General features: G+C 42.3%; 1 protein-coding gene across 1 annotated transcript in view; it reads right to left on the bottom strand.

Annotated features, from left to right (window-relative positions):
* The window catches only part of LOC116939111 (unconventional myosin-Ic-like), a gene marked incomplete at its 5' end in the record, with an annotated part of 63,411 nt that overhangs the window by 31,537 nt on the left and 11,804 nt on the right, over nucleotides 1–20,070 (bottom strand). Inside the window, 9 exons of the mRNA XM_076060591.1 lie at nucleotides 36–127; nucleotides 1,306–1,386; nucleotides 1,915–2,020; nucleotides 2,897–2,964; nucleotides 3,822–3,941; nucleotides 7,952–8,023; nucleotides 9,116–9,229; nucleotides 11,763–11,852; nucleotides 17,071–17,259. Of these exons, the coding sequence (XP_075916706.1) occupies nucleotides 36–127; nucleotides 1,306–1,386; nucleotides 1,915–2,020; nucleotides 2,897–2,964; nucleotides 3,822–3,941; nucleotides 7,952–8,023; nucleotides 9,116–9,229; nucleotides 11,763–11,852; nucleotides 17,071–17,259 (932 nt within the window). The remainder of the gene's footprint in view (nucleotides 1–35; nucleotides 128–1,305; nucleotides 1,387–1,914; nucleotides 2,021–2,896; nucleotides 2,965–3,821; nucleotides 3,942–7,951; nucleotides 8,024–9,115; nucleotides 9,230–11,762; nucleotides 11,853–17,070; nucleotides 17,260–20,070) is intronic.

The following is a 20,070-nucleotide window of genomic DNA, read 5'->3' on the forward strand; positions in this document are numbered from 1 at the left end:
AATATATCCATTTTGAGATCGGATGGGTTTCCTACGTTAAGAAGTGGGGATGGCCTCCAATTTTCCCCTCTAGTTTCTCCAAGAAGCTGAGGTCAGTAGTTTCTCCTGGGCGCAGACATTCTTCATCCTTAGATAGGGGATATTGCACCGTTAGAAAATACATAGAGAGCAATTGTGCAGATTTAGAAAAAAGCTGTCATAACACTGGTTTATTTTCTAGATACAAGAGGTTAGATCATCAACATCATATTATTTTGAGACATCTTCCACTGCCAGGGCCAAGATAAGCTCAGATAAATAAACGGTAAACGTGTTGTCATCCCGTGTAAATGTGGCGGAAGATTAAACTGTTGAACATTGTGCAAAAATGTACGTGATTAACCCTGAAGCAATTGTTAGTAGGCTTGCCGCAATATTTTTTTTCCATGATACAATTCGATAAGGAATTTCACAACATGACGATTATCACAATATCACTTTGTTCGGCTAAATCCTCGCTTAACGCGTCGTGTTCACACAACGTGCTTTCGCTACAGCCCGGTTTCTTCCACGACGTAACACTTATCCGCACAATGCGGAACGCGCACCGTTATAACACAGCCTCCGAGCCGTTGACGACAAACTACTTTCGCGAGCTGCGTGGATGAGCGGTATGGGAACTCTGGGTACAGGCGTGGAATGATAGAGTACCTGGCCGCCTTACCCTCATCTCAGTTCTCTGTACTGCCATCTTACTGTGTGTGTGTGTGCGTGGACATCGTACCTTGCCAAACTTTATCATTACATTACTCCCGATCGGGATATTGTTTTGAATTCATGCGGTTTTTTTTTTACTTTACGCGGCACTTTTAAGGAACGTATTCTACTACGTTAAATGAGAAATGACTGTAATTGTATTTCACATTGTTATCGTATCAGTTTTCACGTTGCTGTCTTGGAGTTCACTGAACATCAGCCTGGCCCCTAGGTCTTCTAACAATTGCAATGCCTACAACGCATGTATCGTCAGTTACACGAGGAATAGTCCGTTAACCACACGAGTTAGGAACATGACGTAATAATCACCGTGCTGTCAATTACTTCGGAATAAGTTTAACAATTAATGCATTGCAATGATTGCTTATATTGTAAATTATTTTTTTTGCAGCAAAGACAAGATGCCAAAACAGACGACACAATTATCGTGGACATTAAATTGCGCAGGACATCATCGTTACATTGCCATACTGCATTTACTTTGCCCATTGGGCACTTCCGGCCACATCGGCCAATGGAGACCACCAGGACAACTGTGCTGACACTTACCAGAATGGCCAGGATGCCTTTGTGTTTCTGCTCCACCAGGTCACAAATGATTTTGTTGTCGAAATATAAAATGCTCTCCCACTTCACCACGCACAAAACCGGACAGCACATCATCAATATTGTTATCATTCGACACAAGAAAAATATCACCATTGGAACCTCCTTTGCCAGTAGCAAAATATGATAATTGATTTTTACCCTTTTATCTGGTAATAAAAATGACACCTTTTTTTTACAAGGAGTCATGTTTGCATTGACCACAATACCTGTGGTCGGAATGCAAACAAAAACATAACTCTGATAATGTTTTGGCGTGATCTGGTCCAACACCATGTGAGACGAGGCTCTAAGGAAAGCTGTCTCGGGTGTGGACCAATCAATTTCAAGGACAGTGCATACATTATCAGAGTTATGTTTTTTGTTTGCATTCCGACCGCAGGTATTGTGGTCAATGCAAACATGACTCCTTGTAAAAAAAAAGGTGTCATTTTTGTTGCCAGATAAAAGGGTAAAAAATAAATTATCAAGAAAAATATCATGAATCAAAGGTGGAGTTGTGGTAAAAAACAACCGAGCTGAAACGCTGACTGGATCAAATGTGTCTCTCACCTCAATGCCCTCTGCCTCATACTCGACCTGCTCCGTACCCAGCGTGTGAGTTATGAAAAGTTGCTGAAGCTTCTCGTTGCAGTAGTTAATACACAACTGCTCAAAACTTCAAAGAGGGTCAGACAATAAAGCAGAATAATGCTGGGTTACTAATTGTCCCTTAAACCACAACATAACGCAGCTGATTTAAAAAAAAGTGAGCAGCCTCGCAATCAGAAGGTTGCGAGATGAAATCCTGGTTGGATTGACTCAGCCCATTATCCCGCCAGGGTCGATAAAATACCCACCAATTTGTGGCGAAGTTATGAATGGTTGTCCTACGGACAGACATGCCCCAGCCATAGGAATATGGAAATTCTGCTACAAGTTGAGGGCTGTCAACAAGATACGAGCACCGCCTCAGGGATCAGTTTAAAAATCAATGTGACTTTGGCTATTCATGACACACAAGCACAAATACCGTACGTCACATTGTCAAGCCACACATACACTATGAAGACAAAGCCATACACCTAATTAGTGGTCATGTGTTTTGAGAATGGGAAACTACTTTCGAATTTTTTTAAACTGAGCAAACCACGCGTTTTAGTTTCAAGCCACTCCTGCAAAATGTACGGATGCATTTATTTTTGATTCCGGAGGCTGTTGTTGCTGAAACATTTGAAAACACATGTGAACAATTGTGTAGTTTTTTGCAGAATGCATGACCCGGGGGGCTTGTGTCCACCAGCCAAGTGGCTCATCAAAGATATTATTTAGGGGGGCACTGTATAAAGGCTGCCCCCCACCCTCCACCCCCCCCCCCCCCAGCTAAAAGCATACGTACAGCACTTTTCTGGACACTTTCCTCAAAATATTTGAGCAGCCAATAGTAATCCTACGAAACAGATTCTGTATTTATAATACAAGTCTGTCAATGTCACTTTAGGTCTGTGATGAGTATTATTATTATTGTGTAAAAGCTAAAGAAAAGATTATTCACCTGTTATGTTGAAACACTTCGAATCCATAAATGTCTAGAAAACCAATGACCGCATGTCTCCCTCCTTCCTGCAAACCCGCAAGTTCAGATTATTTTGCATGTACAGTTATAGTTAAAAAAATCAAACCTATTAACAGTACAGAAAACAGTGCCGTATACAGCCCACTGCTACAGCACATTTGTGGCGAATGTATTTAATCATGTGCATGTGACCATACACAAAATACTATGTTGATGGCTCTCTGTTAAAAAGAAAATGGGTTAAACCGAGCACTGAGAATACACTACAACTCAAGCCTTCTGTAAGTCACGCGACTTGTGTAACCCCCATTCTCAATCCCACTTCAACCCCCCGCACACCCTCCCCGTGAAAGCAACTGCTCCGTCTCCTCCCTCTCTGTCCTCCTCCCTGCTCATCATCACCCTCTCATCCCCGACTTCTTGGTCCGGTCATTCCTTCTCCCCGACGTGGCATCCCTTCCCTTTCCCGGTTAATTTTCCCCGCCTGTCCTTTTGCGTGGCTAACCACTGCTCCCCTTTCTCGTGGTGTACAAAAGGGAACGCTTCAAATTCAGAATTAAATGCACGTATTCTGACTGCAAACCGAGTGACTGTGGGGTGGAACAGTCGTACAGCTGTTGGCGCACCGCGACATTAACCCAGCAACATCAGTGGCAAGTGAAATCTGACCAACCCCTGGTCCCTTTTTTCACCAAATCGCGCTGACCAGCACGGCAAAGTATGGTCAAACAATCCTCATGATAGACATGGCATGGGGGGGGGGGGGGCTTCACCCAACAGTGTGTTGACAAAGGTCTGTAAATTATTTTTATTTAGTCTCACAGCACGGTGCTGATGTGCTTTATAAATGGCTCAATAGCCTTGACGCATCTCTGAGGCCACAGAACAAGTGTTCTGTGATTACCTTGCTTGCCAGTGAATTGTTGAGCTGGCCCACCAGCCAGGAGAAAGCTCGCTCATATATGGCCTTTGCCAGAGCATCGCGGGCATGGGCTGCTTGGACCGGCCCCAGTGGACTCACCACCTGCAAGATATGCCGCTCTTCAATCAATCACCACGAGGCCATCAATGGACAACAATGCTACACCCAGCCGAGATTTAAAATTAGCTTCGGTAAATCACCAGGTGCCACTGTTCCAGAAGGCAATCACCTGGTCCAAGAAAACCGATGTGTTTGCAGTTGTATCAAAGGGAATAATTTTGGAGGTCATGGTATTTTGATTTAAGACAAGCTGCGAAGATTACGAATGCAGTGTACAGAAAAAAAACCACCCCACCATATTATTAATATCACGTAAATTTTTGCTCTATAACCTTCCCCATTAGCTAAACTGTTATTGATGCACGTGAAAACCTCGAGGTAATACTTTAATGACTGGTCAGTAACAACGCCTGGATAATGCTCCTTCAAAATCAAATTCATTTTAAATTTCGATTTAAAGCTTTCGTGACTGCAGGGATTCTTCTTCTTGGTTCTTTCGGTAAAGTCACGTAGAATGGAAATAAAATAATAAAAATAAAACATAATAAAATACAATTTTCACGACGTTTCGGCCACAACACAAGTAGCCTTCTTCAGGTGAAGGAACAGAACTGTCGGGACGACAGCGCTTCAAATGAAGATAAATTCATTTCAGTTGCGAGGCATAGCCTGCCTTGGTGAAAATCCAAGCCCTCGAGACCAGCCACACCTGCGTAAATATCCGCAGGTGTCAAACATGGGTATTGCCTACTGGGCAAGTCCCGACAAGTGGCAATACACTGTCGTGTCTGCCGATGCAATTTATGACCTATCAACTATAATGCTGACATACGTAAATATGCTAACTGCAGATGACAACCAAATAACATTAACAGTAGCAGTAAATTTTTATTTAAAGCTTTCGTGCCTGCAGTGATTCATATTCTTGATTCTATCACGTAAAGTCACATTGACGGGAAATAATAAAATAATATATATAAAACAATAAAATTCTCACGTCGTTTCGACTGCACCACAAGCAGTCATCATCAGGTGTGAAAACCAACGGCAAGAACATTTGAAAGAAGTGGCGGTTTATATTTATTTATTTTTAAACGTTAGCACCACGGATAGCGATTTGACAGTTTGTTTAGATGGACGAGTCCATCTATGTTCGGAAAAGAGGAGGGGGGAGACGAAAATGTAATGTATGCTGTCTCGGACCGCATTCGTGAACACAAAGCAGACCTTAAACACGGTAGGACCAACACCTCGGCCGTGGCAGATCACTGTTATAATTCAGTAGGCTCACATGACATTGACTTCTCCAAGACAGAGGTTCTTTGCAAGCCATCTGGCTACCATGAGAGATTCGTTCATGAGGCTATCCACATATACAAACACAGAGACAATTTCAACCGAGAAGATGGATTCTGGCTTAGCAATCATTGGAAGTATTTGATAAACCATTTCGGGTCTTAATTGATTGTTCACGCTTACGGTGGCTTTCAGACAGCATACATTAATTTTTCCTCTCCCCCCTCCTCTTTTCCGAACATAGATGGACTCGTCCATCTAAACAAACTGTCAAATCGCTATCCGTAGTTCAATTCTGTCCGTATTATTAACTATTAAATTTAAATATTTTATACGTATGAAGAATAGGATTTAGTCGTTCTGGAAATAAAACAGGTCTTAAGATGTTCAAACACTAAATGGATACCTATTGCAATGCATCAAGTCTGCATTACCTCACATACTTATGGCAAAACATGCAAACAGACATGCACTGATAATATATGCATTGTATTTGAAACTGAACGGCCTACACTCGAGACAGCCTTCATTATGGCCTTGTCTCACCAGTGTTAGACTAGAGAGCACCAAAAGGCGAACAGGACAAAGGCAATGCAAATATTAAACCATTAACAGCTCGGGTTGAGCAGTTATAGCTACGGAACCTTTTTGCCAGACACCGGGGCCAGCCCAGGACACTCTGGCGGGACTATATCCATCGCCAGGGAAAGGGAGGTCTGGACCACCCGACTCAACACGCTGCCACCGCGACCCTCACCAGGACAAGCGGATTGAGAAACGAATTAACAAATTGATGAAATAAGAATAATAGGTATAAAATATTATACCTACGTGACTTTACGCACGTGACTTTACCGAAAGAACCAAAGAGTATGGATTCCTGCAGTCACGAAAGCTTCAAATCTAGAAACAATAATAGGTAAAAAATAAATTTTTTGTTATTTTATTTTTTACCTACGTGACTTTACCCAATAGAACCAAAGAGTATGGATCCTTGCAGTCACGAAAGCTTCAAATCAAGGGGAATAATAGGCTTCACCATTTCTGGCAATAACACAGGAGGAGTTAAGATGGCGTTTGAACATCAAGATGGCGTTTGAACATCCTATTCTTCTTACTTCATCATTTTGATCATGGCAAAAACGGTCCCATAATTGTATTCATACATCACTTTTTGAGCATACAATGCATATATGCAAAGGTAATATATACTAGGTGTTTCCAATGGCATTGCTGCTCTGAATAGTCTTATTTGAGCCTCAGGCATTAAGTGGCCTATAACAACCCCCTAAACGTATCTTTGGCTCCGAGCCTCACGCATTCACACTGAACCCCGTAAATTTTAAAAGTGCCTTTGGATTTCTGAGCCTTGGCAATAAACAATGAAGCCTACAAATCCTAAACGTGCCGCTAGTCTGGCCAGTCTATCCACTACCCAGTAAACATGGAACATTGGGCCAACGTTAGTCCAAAAGTTCAAAGCAAATTGCTAACGTAGGCCCAACGTTGCAAGTTTACTGGGTACTTTGTGACTGGCTACACTGCATATATGCATATACCAATTCCATGTGTGTTGTGCACTCATGTATAGAATATGAACATTAACTGATCATCTAAATGTAACCGTAATTAGAATGCTTGCTGTCCGTTGAGTACTGTGACAACATCCCATGCGCCACCGACTTACTGGTGACAAACGCAGATTATTAACACAGATACTGCTTCACAAAGGTTGGAGGGAGCTGGACAGAACATCGTGGTTAGGTAAGGGGGTCAAATGAGTTCGTCCATTTTGGCTGACTCAACCACCTTTAAATGGAGGAATTGCTCCACCAACAGGTCCATAACGTCAGTCAAACAGAAAAGTGAAAAATGGTGCGACAGGCCAGAGAGCTCCAACGTTCACCTAAGCGGGTGACCCGTGAGACGTGACAACTCATGCGAATGTTAAAGCTGAGAATTGTTTGAGGGAGAAATCAAAACAAATGGGGTGTTGAAGGTACAGGTTAATACAGGACAGAGGCAGAGAGAGACTTTGTGCAGGTATTTAGTGCAGTTAAAGAATTAAATGGATCAGCGCGGATGAAACCGCAAAAATGTACACACACGCGCGCGTGCCATGCAACATAATACACCGTTTCTTAACGATAGAAGGGCGCCTTTAATAGTTATTTAATTTCATCTGCTGCACGTCAAGTCTTGCAGACATGTCGGCCACTTTGAGGTGCGCTATCATGTTGAGGAGCGTGCTGCTTTGTTAAATTATTAGTTTTGGAATGTTCAAATTAGTACCGATTTTTCCAAAATGTAAAAATGCCACAGTCACCGTTATGATGCAGCAATGAAACCACAACGCTGTGCGCAGTTAATAATTAGCGGTTGTATTTACAGCTGCAATGATGTGTGTGTGTGTATATGTCTACTTAACGATATATGACGGGGGGCGGGGGGCATTTAACTTTATTTTATTGACACACGTGGAAAGGTCGTTGTCCTTACTGCGCGCCTTGACATACTGATGCAGCCTAACACAGTGTTCAATCGCAACTGGACGTCACGTTAACGAAGGGCCGTTATTTCACCAAGTCGCGTGCAATACTTACGCTAATTTGACTATCTAGAAGTGAGGAAGCAACCTTTGAAAAGGACACCTACATTTATTTGAACATTTTGTATAAATGCAAAATATGGAACGTACAAAAATCGAGATGTTAAGATTCAATTCAACGAGTGGTTTGTTTAAAAGTGATTCTTACTTCTTCTCCGCTCGCTGATATCGTCTTTTTGGTGAGTGCACTTTCGAGAGTTTCCTCTGAAATGTCCAACAGCTGAATTCCACATGAAACACAGCGAACCACACATTCTTGATGCACAAAACAACTACCTCGGTGCCATATACTGTAGCATCACAGCAATAATACAGTATATTAAAAAAATCTAAATCAATTAATAAAGCACATGAATAATTAGCGCTGGCACAGCAGTTAGTGCACTGCGCCACAAACTCGTTAACCTGAGTTTGATTCCTGGCTATGGCTAACATCGGTTATAGGTGATATGTGAACTGGCCTTTCCCCTGCATCAACCCACACTGACCATTTTGGTGAAGTCCGGTCAAACCATTTCCAGGACTGACACGGTGTGTGTGTAAGGCGTCCTCCAGCAGTGGATTGACAACGGGTTGAAACGCTTTCTTATTTATTAACATTAGGTCTAAATTTTGATTTAAAGCTTTCGTGACTGCAGTGATTCATATTCTTGGTTCTTTCGGTAAAGTCACGTTGAAGGGAAACAATAAAATAATTAAATATATATATGTAACAATTAAATTCTCACGACGTTTCGACTGTAACACAGTCATCATCAGGTGTGAAAGCCAACGGCAAGAAACATTTGAAAGAAGTGGCAGTTCGCATAAATGCATAAATGCCGTTGGTTTTCACACCTGATGATGACTGTGTTACGGTCGAAACGTCGTGAGAATTTTATTGTTTCATATATATTTTATTATTTTATTGTTTCCCTTCAACGTGACTTTACCGAAAGAACCAAGAATATAACATTAGGTCTATTTTAAAACGCATGAGATTAATTTATATATTTTTTTCTGGTCAAGTTTATTTTGATTCTCCAGGTGAGAACACAAGAGACAGAGTGACCTGTGTCACCCTGTCTCGTGATCTGGCTCACCAAAACGACAAAATAAAAAAAAACGAATCAAGTACATTCATGAAGCATATACGCCACTGAATGGCGATGTCTGCCACAGCGCCTGTGCCAGGCTAGGTGCACTTTTAAAGAGAGCTGAAGTAATGCCACGTACAGTTGTTTTATTTTGTAGGAAAAAATACTGCATGCACATGTTGTAACTTTACACCAGCGGTAATAGTTTATTTTAAGAGGGACGTTGTGGTCCTTACCTTGCTGATGACGTGAATTTCAGTGCTGTCAGTAATCAGTGCGTACCCTGTCGGGCTCGTAGTGTACCTTGTGTTGCCGAGGTGAATCACGCTGGCTATGACATCAAATAGCGTCTGCAGACACCGGACAACCAGAACATCGACTACCAGAACATCAACAACCAGAACATCAACAACCAGAATATCCGCAGCACTGCAATTAACGAGTAGCAGATGCTTCATGGATAATCTGCCGATACATACGCTATAGCCCACAGTGTAAAAACATGATTTCTAACATAGAGTAACACAATGACCAAATTATGTATTTACTTTGGATGCATATTTTGAGATAAAAAAACAAATAAGCATACATTCAAGATATGCATTGCAAATGTCAGTGTCATTTGTTTATTTACCCTTTGTCTAAACCAGGATCAACATGTCAGGATGAATTAGCTTTTGATCTGGTGGCGGGTGTTGGAGGATACGCACATGCAGCTATCCATAGTTAATCTATGGCAGTGGCTCTTAAGCTTTACTGCAGTCTTTCACCCCTTTAATTCTCAATCATTAAATGATTTTGACTTAAAGCTTTCGTGACTGCAGGAATTCATATTCTTTGGGTCTTTCGGTAAAGTCACGTAGATAGGTTCAAAGAAAATAATAACAAAAACCACGACGTTTCGATCACAACACCAGCGGTCGTTGCGATCAAAACGTCGTAGTTTTTTTACCGAAAGATCCAAATATGTTTTTTATTCATTTGAATAAATACATAGAGGGTTTGATTAAACAAAATAGTTGTACCTACCTGCCCGTGCTTAATTTGTGTTTCGATTATTTACCTTCTATAAAGAATGCGTCCATGTCTCGCACCCCCAGAAAGAGAAACTCGCACGCCGAGGGGGTGCTTTCACCCCCGGGTTTGCGACCACAAATAAAAGTGAACACGTATAAATAGTCCCAGCATCCTAATACACCTCTTTTTCTAATTGTGTTCAACAGCTGTATCACCTAATCTCAACAACAAATACCCAGCCAACTGCCGTACTCACAATAATAATAATAATAATCCACAGCACGATATCAATCCCACTTATGGATGAATGTCTCTCCAGAACGTATTGGTCATGGGGATGGTCTGACCATACTTCACCATGCCGGTAAGTGGGTGTTGGTGAAGGGAAGACCGGTTTGGATATCACTCAACCCTCGTGTTATCTAACTCGGATCACCTGAGTGCAGTGCAGAGTACATTGCGCTAATCACTGGGCCACCGCTCCCCCACTGTAACAATACAAGCATTTAATTAACGCACTAACCCATGTGGATGCTTCTCATTGTTTTGTCTTTTTGCATTATTTACCTGTAAATATTCCTTGAGATGAAACATCATCACCTTTGCAAGGTTGTCCAGGCTACCGTATTCATAATGAAGTTGTTGTGGGTTTTTTTTTACTGTAATTACAACTTTTACGTTCGAAACTTCACGTTTTCTCTCGCATTGGAAAACGGTTCTTTTGATACAAGGGGCTCTTGGGGATACATGAAAACAAAACGGAGCCCTTGGGGGGAGCTTCCCATCACTTTTAAATATCGGTGCACTGACGGGTCACGTGCATCTCCTTGGTCAGCTCAGCGTGCCCGCTCTTGCCCAGACATTCTACTGATAACACTCCCTCCTCCCCTCCACACACGCGCGCGCACGCGCCCGCGATTAAAGTACAAATGGATAGCTGTTCCCTGTGAGTTGGTCCAAAGAAATGCTTTTTGATGACCGTGTCATTTGTCACACATCCAGCATCTGGATCGGAGAACATGTACATGCGTGCAGAGGAGCGGGCTTCGTTGTGATGCACCGTGTGTGCGCACAGCAGCCAGCAACTGATGAGTCACCCAATAAGCCCATGCTCTCCCGCTAGCTATTCTTTTGCACACTCTCTCTCTCTCTCTTCTCCGAGTCCCTTACCAAACTCTCCCATTCCACCCACGGCAGTCCAACGCCCTCGCCGCCTTCCTTTAGTACACAGAGGGAACGAGGTAGCCACAGCGCGTTGTGGGCACTCTATGCTCGAATCTACTGACGGTTCGACTCACTTGTGTCTGCTTTCATTGTAACTGCGGCCGTTGACATTTCACACCATTTTAATCTTTGGTTTAAGATATTAAGAAGAAACAAACTGCCTGTTCGTATCGTCGGTTACCAGGTGGATAACATATGCGTATGCACCAACATACATTTGTCAGCACAATACAATTATATGCATACATGAGTATACATTACTGTACGTGTAAAAGGTAAAAGGCGCAGCCCTGCAATTGCTTTGCGTCAGCCACCGCTGGTGGAAGGATCTCTACTAAAGACAGCTCTTGAGAGCCCCTCGAGTGTTTATTTTCCCGACTCTGCCACACTGGCCAGAAAAACAATCTTGAAAGAGGTGGGATTCCCCACACTTTACCCTACCACACAACAACCCGCCGATCGAATGTGGTGTAACGATTTACACTCCCAGGTGCGCAGAAGTGTTGGTGGGCATGGGGGGGGGGGGGTTAAGAAACGTGCCTATTGTTTTCAGCTGTCACGCTGGGAGATTCATGACGGAAACATCCTCCTAGGATACCTGTACCCATGCATGAAAAAAATAAATACGTGTGATGCTTATACCTCGATCTGTGGTTCATCAAAGCCAACGGCGTGGAAGGCCTCCTGGAGAACCCTCCAATTTTCGACATCGTTCAACGGAGATATCTTGGCCTCCTCGCCCTGTTGAGAGACAAGTGTCTTTAGTTTGTTGTCCTTCCCCCGCATCACCGATTAGCGCGGTTGGCTACGTACGGTGCGAAAGAAGTTCTACGTGAGGACGTACATTCATCGAGCGTCACATTTATAAACAAACGTTGAAGCATGAAGATTAAACGACAGCGAGAGTGAAATGCTATGGCAGTGCCCTTGCCACCAATCGAAGACGAACACCGATGCGGGAAGTTGGGGAGGTGGCTCAGCAGTCAGGGCACGGAGCCAGCACCCCCTGCAATCTTGGTTTCAAATTCCAGCAGCCACCTGATACTAGCCCTGGTTCTCAAGTATAGCGAGTTCAAGTGTAGGTCTCAGAACGGTCTTGCATGACTGTACAACAACTTCGCATTCTATTTCAGTATTCCCTTAATTCAGCGAATTCTATACGTGATAATTAAAAGCAATTGGATCAATGTGCAAGAAAGGCGATCTGCATGTCTTTGGGGCGCCATGGTGGTGGCGAGATGTTCACTACCTCACCTGGTATACAGGAGGCCGTGGGTTCAATCCCAATTCTGACCCCAGTGTATTTGGAGTTTGCGTGTCTCTCTCTCCCCGTGGTCGCGTGGATTTTTCTCCGGGTCCTCCAGTTTTTCCCTCCACATTTATAAACACGCGCTTATAGAGCATTTGGCTGCTATGAATTTACACGTAATAAGCCACTTATTTGAGCTATCATTTGTGACCAGGTCGCTTCTACAAAAGAGCCATATAGCTCAGCGAGTAAAGTAAAAAAATAAGTGTAAAAATGTATGTTCCAAGTGTGAAAGCGACTGCCACAAGGTGGAACACTGCGCCCTCTCTCTCTGATAATTCAACAAGGATATTTCTCCGTCTCATGACAAAACTGCAATATTTCAATTGCAATGTACCCTGGGAGAATATTTAAAAAAACGTGGATAAAATAAACAATTTGTGAATTCTACAGGCAGCAGGATAAACGCAGAGATAACGTGGTCCGATCATCTATTCAAACGAAGCATCTCTTTCGTAGCTGCAGAAAAGCACAATTTTTCGATCACATTTAAAAGAGGGGTGGTGTATGCATAAAATGTACGTGTGTATATATAGAGAGCACAAGTCCGTCTTTATTCGTAAACAAAGAGGACTGGGAAACATTAAGAAAGTGACTCACGTAAAGCCCACATCTTGTAAAAAAAAAACATTTCACGTATACTACGTGTCCGCATTAAGATCTATGATACATCACAAAAAAAAACCGCTCTGAAACATAAATCATGCCATCTTTAATGTGCGGTTTGACCCTTGTGGCTTAAGTAAGATGATGTCAGAACCATTGCGACATTACGCACACAATGTGAACTCGTTTTGACAAAACAAGCGGGTAATGGGAGTGAACGCCGTGGCGAGGTAAGCGTCTTGAACAAAGATGTCACCAGAAGATTGTTCACAAAAGCTGTGTTCACGTGTCGTCTATCTATAAGGCGAAAGGCAGAGAGGGGGGGGAGGGGGGGGCTATGTGAGCACCTGGGGAGTATCGGTGCAGTGGTAGCGTAGTTTGACCACGCACATCGCTGCCACGTCGATTACGTGCTGGACCTCCTCTCTGTTTACTCAGCCTAAACTAGATACAGAATTGTGCGTATGGATGTTGAACTTCTTTTACGCCGTACGTAGCCAACCGTGCAAAATTGGACAACAAACCAAACACAAAAAGCAGTTCTGCAGAAATTCGTTTTCAGTCTACTGCTCTGCCCTGCCATGTAAAGCTTGTGGCGTGCCCTTACTTTGTCCATCGAGGTGCCTCCAAGTTGACTGGCGCACACCTGCAGTTTTTTGTTGATTGATACCTGGCACGGTGGTAAATCAGGATGTCTCTTTTTTTTTTTTTTAACGCAAGCTGCAAGTGGAAAAGCAGGTAATGCTCAGACCAGTGCTTCTCAACTCCCGTGCTGTCAAATCCCCCGTGGCACCTTGGTCTGTGACTGCCCACCATCAGGTGAGTGCAGCGTGTAGTGGCTTTATTTACTTATTCATGGGAAATACCGGCAATCATGACAACTCATTATGCCTTGTTGGAGACCGTTATGGGAAAAGGCATATATGAGCAGAGAGACTTTCTGTGTATCCACATTGGCTTGCCAACCATTATTATCTAGCTGCATATGTTCAGGGTTTGAAAAATAAATATCCGGACAAAACATTTAGATTTTAAGACGCAGAATGGAGTTTTGCTTATAGGGTTACCTCTTTATGCGGGGCTTGTGTTCTTTAAAAAACGGCGCGAAACTCTAAATCGTGTAAGTTAAACAACATTTTCCCATATGAAATAAAGAAAATGGTTGGGGTTCGGGAGAGCACGTGATCGAACCTTATTCTTACGTCTACATATTTCACTGGTTACAGGAGATATATTTACAATACTACCATACATGTATTAAAGATAGTAACAGTATTATGAGACCTCCTTTGCCAGTAACAAAATATAGGAATAGGTTTTATCCTTTTAACTGGCACAAAAACTGACACCTTTATTCAAGGCATCATGTTTGCAATAACCACAACACAAGCAGTCAAAATGCAAACAAAAAAGACAACTCTGATAATAATAATTTCAAGGACAGTGCATATTATTATCAGAGTTGTCTTTTTTGTTTGCATTTTGACTGCTTGTGTTGTGGTTATTGCAAACATGATGCCTTGAATAAAGGTGTCAGTTTTTGTGCCAGTTAAAAGGGTAAAACCTATTCCTATAGTAACAGCCTATTTAAAGAAAAAATAGTAAAAAAAAATATTTTTTACACGTCGTGAAATGCTCACCAGACATATTGGTAGGCAAATGCACGCACAAGACAACATTCCCGTGGACAAGATCTTTCACAACGGCACACGAGCGCGAGAAGGCGATGCCGATGCTGCCCACGCTTTTTGCTGTCGTACTGCACTTCAGGCAGCATCGCCACTGAACTTTGTTGCCTGACTAACGATTAGCTCGCAGCGCGTTCCGTGCACCATGGCCAACGCGCTTGAGCACGTTGTTTCAACAATAGTGGGCGCATAACAAAAACGCGTGCAAATTAAATCGAACGCGTGCGTAAAACACGAGGCGAAGGCATATGCTTTTAATCGTAAAGCGGTGGACCTTGGGAGGTCAAGGAACTTTAGGTCTTGAAGACTATAGTACCGTCACAGCTCAGGTTTAGTACCAGAGCTCGCGTTATTTCCACTACGCTTGATGAGCAATGTATCTGCAAGGCCTCTTCCACCTCCCAACTCCAAACCCCGCACTGCCTTCTCCCCTATTATGTCTGAAAATCTTCATATTGCCTCTGCTCCACACAGTAGGAGGCAGCACGTTCCCATACGCCCTGCCAAATGCAAGTAATGATGATGACACTTGTTTAAATTAAAGTGCTTAACCAAATTTAAAGGGATGTTTATCTGTTTTGTATGTCGGCATTGGTGAACCAGGTTGAGATCATCAGCTCGCTACACTTGAGAATCTGGTTTAATCACGGGCGGCTGAAAACCCGATTCGAATCTTACGAAGGATCTCAGCTGTACCAGCTCAGCACTCTGAAATCTGAGACATCTGGACACCACGTCTGCTTGTAGAAATGTTTTACTTAAGCGTAGGGTACTGTTTAAAATGTCGAAGTGACATAAGCTCTCGTGTTACAAAAAATACAAAGTGTGGGGAATCCAAAAAGATATAGTTGTCCAAAAATGTGCAAATGCTAAAGGGGAAAAAAAAAAACATTTCTTGAGATTAAAGACAAATATAATGTATGGGTGTTTACATAATTTGAATTTAACTGCTAGGCCTTACCCACAACGTTCTTTAATGTTGAGAGGTATTTAGCAAGCTTGTTTGGACAAGACAAGTTTACGGGACATTTCTTGGCATGCATTAAGCACAAGCGCTTTGATGCAATCATCTCCCTCAGCAGTGTGAGCGACTGTCAAGATAAGAATGATGGGGTTTTTTTATCAATGTAAAGAACAATATTATAAAAGTGAATTCGAAGTAAAAATAATGTTTAACAGTATCAAACAAGTTGTATTTTAATTAGGGTTATTACAATATACAACACCTTTACTATAAATGTCGCTTTACAGCATTTAATGAGAGCTATATAGAGGTCCATTTGCTGGAGGCCCCTTCCACCAGCAGTGGCATGAGCAAGCAGTTGAAGGGTTGCACCTTTACCGTTCTAAATAAGACGGTAATCGATCGACACATTGCGTTTCAATTGCAATACAGTTCCTGCGCTTGAGTATAGTGCATTAGTGGCGAGTGCTATGTTCTGTGGTTTCCAGTGCTGGCAAACTCCCATGTGCATGATTGGTAATGAAGGTCCAAGGCCAAATAAAGTTATACCGAGTCTACTGGTGCTCCTTCCTTGGCAGATATGCACTTTCAGACAACGTATACAGGGCATGTGCTCTGAGTAGCGGAATGAGCAAGTAATTTCTGGGCTGCACCTTTACCAGTTACCTATAACTTTAAACGCATTTTATTCAACTGGACATCCTTACCAATGGCGAATAATGATTTAGAACAGTTGTCTTAAACAATGTAACACCAATCCTGTAATCAAACGTTCAATGAACAAGCATGCAATTTACATATGCTCAACACAACAATAACATCGCTCTGACAGAAATATAGATACTATATATCATAGGCAAATTTTAGACAATGGCCTTTCTTCATAGCATCTCTCAGCTACTGCCCAAAACAACAGCTGTGCTATATATATATTCCTCATTATAAACAAGTTTAAATCGACCAATGTGTTGAGTTAGTGTTGCTTGTGCACCACTGCCAGTGGAAAAGTCACAATAAAATGTGTGTTTGATTTAACTAAATTAAACTAATTAAATTTTGACCAGGTAAGACCTACTGAGCTATAGGGCTCGTTTTCAGACGCGGCCTGGCCACAAATGGTAGCTCAACGAAGTGGCTTATGACGTGGACATTTATAGCAGCCAAATACTCTAAACCCATGTCGATTATAAATGTGGAGCAAAAAAACCGAAGGACCCAGAGAAAAATCCACGCGACCACGGGGAGAAAGAGACAGAGAGAGACACGCAAACTCCAAATACGCAGCAGGCGTCAGGGTCGGGATCGAACCCACAACCCCCTCCATACGAGGCGAGGGTAGCGAACATCTCACCACCGCGGCGCGCGCACCGTACGCTCATCCACGCACCGCACGCTCACCAAATATCGGTAACGAGCTGGATCCCGCGCTAGTCCCAGACGGTCGAGCAAGCTCTCTCGTCCGCCAGCGAGCAACTGGTAGAAGATGTGGAAGTTTCTCTCCCCGCCGTGCTGAAGCACCACCCGTGACTTCTCCAGTAGGAAGTTCAGGATGTGTCCTCCTACGGGCGTGCCCTGGACCAGAGACCATGCGAACACAGGGCAATCAAGAGCTGCTCGTGCCGAGACCCCGGGGGGGATATTTCCGTAGCTAAAGTTCCCATCGCACCGTCTGCTTGGTTGGAAAAAACCTCTGAGACGTGAGAGCCAAACAAGACGGACATACATAATACAGGTTCTTTGGAAGGGGGGTTTAATTGCGTAAATATAAAAGAGAAGTTAAACCCGCCACCATCCGACACAGCCAATTAGTAATGTGTGTCACGTAAACAGAACATGCCAATTCATTACAGACGTAGCATTTCCCACCAGGCATATCAATAAATATCTCATTGGTGGCTTTAATTTTGGAAACATCGATAACGTCGTGAGAATGTTATCTTCATCTTGATTCATATTTGACAAACGTAAAAAAACGGGAAGCATCATCTCATTAGCTCGATGACAAGTGTTGGGAAATCAAGCGAATTAATATAATCAAAACTTAGAAAGCACGTTTCACCCAGAGGTCGCAAGGCGGTGCACAGAGCTAAAAGGAAGTAAATAACTCAGGCAATTGTAAAATATAATATAGGCACGACGTTAGCAGGACGTTGACAACTAACACATTTCTGAAAATATATAATTTAAAAAATCACTTTCTGAGATAGTGTTGTATTACTGTACTGTATATGGATTTTGTGTAGGAATAAAACTCTCTTTAATTCACCGTAGTGTGCAACACAAATCCTGCATTAAATTGTTAAAAAGCGATGGCTTTCTGCAAAATACATCACGTATCATGCCCAAGCTGACCCGAAGTGCAAGTGCAAAAAAAAATTTCGAGTAATGTAGCATGATTTTTTTACAAGGCATAATCTTGTCATATCCTTGAATTACTGCACAAGAGCAAGAATGGTGTAGGCATCCAACATGTTGCATTCTTCAGACAAGAATTATTATGATTAATGTGTCTTGATGGTTTTGCCAAATTATACCACAGGTTTATGCAATTGCCAACTTATCGCTAGAACCAATATTTTAATAAATTCGTTACCTGTACAAATCCTGAGGTATGCTGGATACTACAATAGGAGGCTTCCATTGCGATTACAGTTGCCAACATCTTTCCTTCGTCAGTTGATAGCAGACACTTATACTACAGTGCGTAGAGCAATAGAGCATGACATAGGTTAATCCACTATCATTAGGCCTATCAATCAACAAGTAAATTCGCAAAGTCCTCTTATGCTCTTAGCGGTGTCACTTAACAAACGTGACTCTTTTTTCGATTTTTTTCGCTTTGTGACAGAAGATGCACGTGTCCACAAAGTTCAGCCAACTCTCACGGGCCATTTGAACATTAGCATTGTGCACTTTTGAAAAACTTAATTCAAACCTTACAATGACCTGTTTTGTAAAAAAGAATGCTGACCCATTTTTCTGTACACCCGCGAAACAGGACGTGCATTCAATGCGACATGAAATTCAAAATCTTAAACTTAACCGCATGAACAAAACATGCTTTTGTTAAAGCAATTATCGGGGGGGGGGGGTGGTTGACAAGGAATTACTTTAAAACCATCTGTGCGAATTTCTCAGGCTGCTTCTGCCATCGTGAAGGATCAAATCATAAATTGTTTCTGGAAGCCGGGGTAATCCTTTGTGAGTGCCAATCGCCCTCGTCAGCCTCGGTAATTGCCTGGGTGGGTCACATCAAACAGCACAGCTAGAGTGGGCCAGCATACTCGCCAGCCCAGCTCGTACACAGGGGGCTCAGCAGCGCCTCTGAAATTCGCCTTCACGTTGCGCTAAAAGATAGTCGTGAAAGACGATTAGAATTGACTGCAATTTACCTCGACAATGTTTTCTATATTTAATCCATCAAATTGTGAGAATAAAAACCAAATAATAATAAGACATTTCTCTCGATTAAAATAGATTATGGGGAGTACATCAGCGTTACTACAATTTTCTAAAGGTCACCTAATATGCAATCAGATATCATCCATATAGTCGGGCAGCAGTGGTGAGTTGGTGTTGCACTGTGTTGCATCACCTCCAGATGCAGTGTCACTGAATGGAGTCGTTTGACCATACTTCACCACATTGGTCAATGCAGGTCAATATGAGATAAAATTCCAGCAGCAAGTAACATTAATGCAGAATGAAATCTGACCCCGTCCTGGTCATACCCCATTCACCAAACTGCATTGACCAAAACGGCGATTTTTGGCCACACACATGAATAACGACACAACCATCATCCAGCAACGCAAGGCAGTACATTATTATGGCCATATAATAAACAAACAAACAATAACTAAAGTGTCCATTACAAATGTAAACACAGCAATAATTCAGTTTTTCAAAAGTGCACAATGCTAATGTACAAATCGCCGTGAGAGTTGGCTGAACTTTGTGGACACGTGCATCTGCTGTCACAAAGCGAAAACAAAAATATGAAAAAGAGTCACCTCTTGATTTAAAGCTTTTGTGACTGCAGTAATTCATATTCTTAGTTTTTTCGGTAAAGTCACGTTGAAGAGAAACAACAAAATAATAAAATATATATAAAACAATAAAAAATTCTCACGACGTTTCGACCATAACTCAAACGGTCGTCTTCAGGTGTGTTGGTTCACATAAATTTATTTTTAAACGGCGCATTTATTTATTTATAAAAAAAAACGTTAGCGCCACGCGCAACGATTTGGCAGTTTACCCAGGACTAGTCCATCTATATTCTGAAAAGAGGAGGGGGGAGACGAAATTTTTTATAATGTATGCTGTCTGAAAGCCACTGTAAGCATGAACAATCAATTAAGACCTGAAATGGTTTATCAA

Source organism: Petromyzon marinus, chromosome 5, assembly GCF_048934315.1.
Source record: "Petromyzon marinus isolate PM22_M1 ecotype Great Lakes invasive population chromosome 5, UKy_Petmar_22M1.pri1.0, whole genome shotgun sequence".
Classification (NCBI taxonomy): Eukaryota; Metazoa; Chordata; class Hyperoartia; order Petromyzontiformes; family Petromyzontidae; genus Petromyzon; species Petromyzon marinus.